Source organism: Lygodium microphyllum, unplaced genomic scaffold, assembly GCF_053477565.2.
Source record: "Lygodium microphyllum isolate KBCC unplaced genomic scaffold, Lygodium_microphyllum_v1.1.10 scaffold_240, whole genome shotgun sequence".
Classification (NCBI taxonomy): Eukaryota; Viridiplantae; Streptophyta; class Polypodiopsida; order Schizaeales; family Lygodiaceae; genus Lygodium; species Lygodium microphyllum.
The window spans coordinates 104971-109156 of NW_028229723.1; the positions used below are offsets into that span (position 1 = coordinate 104971).

A 4186-nucleotide genomic window follows, 5' to 3' on the forward strand; every position below is an offset into this window, starting at 1 on the left:
ACCATTGCTAGCGCAAGAAAATTTGATAGCAATCTAGAGAGAGAGAGAGAGAGAGAGAGAGAGAGAGAGAGAGAACATTGGAGTATTGAAAATTGTGAACATATTGCATAGACAACAATTGGAGGGGTGTGTGTGTGTGTGCATGAATGTGTGTGTGTCTACGCACACAGCCACCCACATGTGCACATCCATACACACACGAGTGTGCCTATGTGACAAAAGTAGAACAAGGATAGAGAAAAGATTATTGAGAGGAACACTTATTTACCACACATACATTGATTCGATGACTTACATACGATTTTACATACTACTTGCATTGATGGATAACGAAGATGAAGACAAGAGAGCGAATACATCAAATAAACACACATACTAAATGTTTTTAAAATGGAAGAAAATCATATTTTGTTGGGTTAAATTATATTCTGATCTGATTTAGACCGAGCAATGCGACGGGAGTATGTATCTATCTACTACTCTCACATTTGAGAAAAAGGAAGGGTCTCGCGAGTCGTAACTTCAAGGAATTGTGGGCTTCGGTTGTGCAGAGGAGGTCAGAGATGGTACATCCAACAAGAAGGATGGCGAGCCACAGCTGCCCGTTACCACAAATAGGATAAATGGCTTAAAGTTCCAAAATCAGAAAAAGGAAATGAAGAGGTGGCAGGTCTTTTAATCTCTCAGGACGGTCATTTTTAAAAGCTACCTGGTTTTTGCGAGAGAGCGTATCAAAACGTAAGCTGCACTGCTCAATCGGACAGGTCAGGAGCCACGTGGAAAAAGGGCAGATTTTCTGTCGTTCTCCGCTTTCGCGCAAATGGATTTTCCCTGTTGCCATCACTCCCTATTTCTCGTTTACATGGTAATAAAATAATGCTAATTTCGAAAGTGATTGGTTATTTAGTCTTTCGTATTAGTAATAATAATAATAACCACAGCCATCAAAAACTTTTTTGATAATTCGATACAGTTCCGAAAATATGACCAGAACTTGGAGTCAAAATAGTAACGTTGGAATCACTACAAGACGACCCAAAAATACACATATTTGATAACATCACAAAGTTCGAATGGCCAGCAATTAAAATCAAAAAATAGTAACGTTCAGCTCACTGGAATACGACCAAACAACACATACTTAGAGACATGCCATTTCGATAATAATAATAATCGCAATAACTTAAAACGTTTTTATAATATCTGCAGGGAATACCAGGAAAAAGAAAAAATCCCTGAATACTATCCAGATGATATGAAAAAATAAATAAACTAGTCGAAGCCATTCGGCTAAATATTAGCTGTAAATATCACCAATTTATTTATTAATAAGAAAATTAAATCAAGGATAAATGAATCAAATCAAATTTAAATGACAGAAAACGAAATAATGATAAAAAATGCATCCAAAAATCTCATTCCTTCCTAAAAGGTAAACGTTTTCCTTCTGCTAATATATAGAAAAAAGATTTAAATCCCATTTTCCTTAAAATGAGTAAATATGTTTATTCTCTTACTGTCATTTTGTAAGAGCTTAAAAATGCATTTAAATTCCTATTTTCCCTCTCTCTCTCTCTCTCTCTCTCTCTCTCTCTGGCTTCTTCATGGATGCAGTAACTATAGATCCCGTGCATCCAGCTCTTTTCTGTCAGCTTTGCCTCCTCTTCGGTTCGCCTCCTCCTTCTTTACCCTTTTCCTACTCTCTCCTTTTGCTCGCACTGTGGGATATCCTCCTCCGGACACACACAACAGACAGTTGGAAAGGCAGCCAAAAGTTAAACAAAGGCAGCCATAGCTTTCTGCACTCGGTCGAGCTGCGCAATGAGCTGTTTCACGGCCAATCTCCCTGATGTGTCAACAGTGTTGTTAGGATTTTCTTGTGCCCCCTACCAGCTTTCAGCTCAGCTTTGATGGCATATTTCCCTGTGGATTAAGCCATTAGGGTTCCTTTGTACATGTTGAATCCATACACACAGTTTCCTGCTTGAATTTAAGGCTGGCTACCTGAAGTTGGTAAGGTGATGGCTTTGATCGCATTGTTAGCCAGCTCTCTGCCATCTTGCTTGACTGTTTCGTCTGACGTGCTCTGGTGTCTGACAGACAGCTCATTGCATTCTACTTTTCCCTTGGATGCAGGTTCTGCTGGTGTACCCCCACACAGGATATGTTTTGTACACTGAAGCTAAAATCTGAGAACAGGTATTGTATTTGTGTATAGATTCATTCCCTTCACATGCTTTGATCTGCTTGACGCATATGCCCCATTGGCCTGCGCTAATGCTTGCAGTCCTGTCTTTCAAACTGCAGTACCTTGTTCGGCACGGATCTCTGCATACAACCATGGATTTTTTGAACAATGTGCTCTCTAAAAGAACGATCATCTTCGGGCTCAAATTGTGGGCCGTCATCGGTATTGGAGTAGGGGCATTTATTGTCCTCATTCTCTTCTTTCTGTCACTATGGTTAAGCTCGAGGAGGAAAGCTGCAGAAAAGCCAGTTATTCTGGCACACAAGGCCTCAGCGAAAGACATGATGAGGGCAGAAAGGGCCAGGAAACCTATTCCACAGGGTGCGTATGGCCGTTCCCTGAGCAACTTGTCTGAAGATAGACCGCCAATCGAGAAGGTTGTGGTGCATGTTCCAAATGGAGAGCAAGGTTCCGACAAAGGCGAGAAGGGCTTTGATGGCAGAGGAGCAGCAGAAAGAGGCACAAGGCCAAACCTCCGGCTTGGTGAAGACACCCGTGTGGAAATGGTGCACAAAGCACGGCCTACCCGTGTGGAAAAGGGACCTGTTGAGGGGGAGAAGAGAGGGCATCACCCACATGATAGAGGCTCGAGCGCCAGCAGCAATTCCCGATCAGCAGAATCTCCAGCTCCTGCACCAACTGCAGGTACAGGGATCACAGTTCCAGAAGTTTCCCATTTGGGATGGGGCCATTGGTACACCATGCGTGAGCTAGAGGCTGCGACTGATTCCTTCTCTGATTCCAATGTGCTCGGTGAGGGAGGATACGGGATTGTGTACTTTGGTCAGCTACCTGATGGTACACGCATAGCTGTGAAAAATCTTCTAAATAATAGGTAGGAGGATTGCGATCATTGCAATTTCCCTTTGTCCTCTGTTTGTGACGTCTTAAAGGGTTTTGCAATGTAATTCTGTTCCTGGCCGATTTTTTCGCTTGCAGAGGGCAGGCTGAGAGGGAGTTCAAGATAGAGGTAGAGGCGATAGGACGTGTCAGACACAAGAATCTTGTACGGTTGATTGGATATTGTATGGAAGGCTCGCAAAGGTGAACTGTAGTAAATGTTGGAATATAAACATTTGATTTGAAGGATGAGAGCAGGATCTCTGGCACTTTCTTTCAGTACTCACACAAGAATTTACATCTTACGTAAGTGCTGTAGAATCTACTAACTGATTGCCCTTTGTTATTTGGAATGTATGTGCTGCTTGCTTTTCAGGATGCTTGTTTATGAGTACATTGACAATGGGAATTTGGAGCAGTGGCTCCATGGACAGCTGGGGGAACATCCACCATTGAGTTGGGATATCAGAATGCGAATTATTCTCGGTACTGCAAAGGGGTAATCATCAACTCTTTCTCGGTCCATGCTCTGTCGTATCAATTGCCTCTTTTGGTTTGTGCTTTTGAGGGGTTTTGGATGTAAGTGGTGCACCTCTCTTTCAAGCTTCACTAATTATTCATTTTGACACAGCTAAACTACACCTAACTTGCAGCCATACAAAGGTTCTATAATTGTCAAAAAGGGGGATCGGAAATAATTATTGCCCTTCATTCAATGTGGAGAAAGCATAGCTAGCTCTTACACTTTCTATGAAACGTCCTCATTAAAAGTGCACATCAACTATCCCAACTGTGCCCGTGCAATATCCTGTTCTATAGCTTTAACTCACAGTTCCACTTCCTTGTAGGGTAAATGTAGAGTCTACTATGGGATCGAGTATTCTTGTTAGCCTAATTACCAGCATGCTGCATGACTGGGCTTTTAAAGGACCAATTGGATGCACTTATCCAATTCCCTTGTTTGACTTTTTATCTACTGGAGATGTAGAGCAACCTCTCTCTGGTAAGAAAGGTTATGCTAAAATGTAAGGCTTAAATACTGTTTCTGTGGATTGGGAGCTTGCTCAAGGTTAACATCTGGTTTCAGTTACTTGGCCT

General features: G+C 42.0%; 1 protein-coding gene across 2 annotated transcripts; it reads left to right on the plus strand.

The window, feature by feature from the left end:
* The first annotated feature begins 1599 nt into the window (after nt 1-1599).
* Nucleotides 1600-3609, plus strand: LOC148008233 (putative serine/threonine-protein kinase At1g01540). 2 transcript variants are annotated; one of them, XM_087674377.1, is made up of 5 exons: nt 1600-2018; nt 2137-2199; nt 2308-3083; nt 3188-3292; nt 3465-3609. In XM_087674377.1, the coding sequence occupies exons 3-5, from the start codon at nt 2341-2343 to the stop codon at nt 3589-3591; spliced, it is 975 nt and encodes a 324-aa protein (XP_087530503.1). In that variant the 5' UTR covers nt 1600-2018; nt 2137-2199; nt 2308-2340; the 3' UTR covers nt 3592-3609. The 2 variants fall into 2 exon arrangements, with proteins under 2 accessions (XP_087530503.1, XP_087530504.1); XM_087674378.1 differs by having other exon boundaries at nt 1600-2013.
* The last annotated feature ends 577 nt before the right edge of the window (nt 3610-4186 follow it).

Coding starts and splice junctions, on each gene's coding strand:
- LOC148008233 (XM_087674377.1), top strand. CDS start 2,341: ATGGATTTTTTGAACAATGTGCTCTCTAAAAGAACGATCATCTTCGGG. Junction 3,084..3,187: donor AAAAATCTTCTAAATAATAG/GTAGGAGGATTG, acceptor TTTCGCTTGCAG/AGGGCAGGCTGAGAGGGAGT. Junction 3,293..3,464: donor TGTATGGAAGGCTCGCAAAG/GTGAACTGTAGT, acceptor CTTGCTTTTCAG/GATGCTTGTTTATGAGTACA.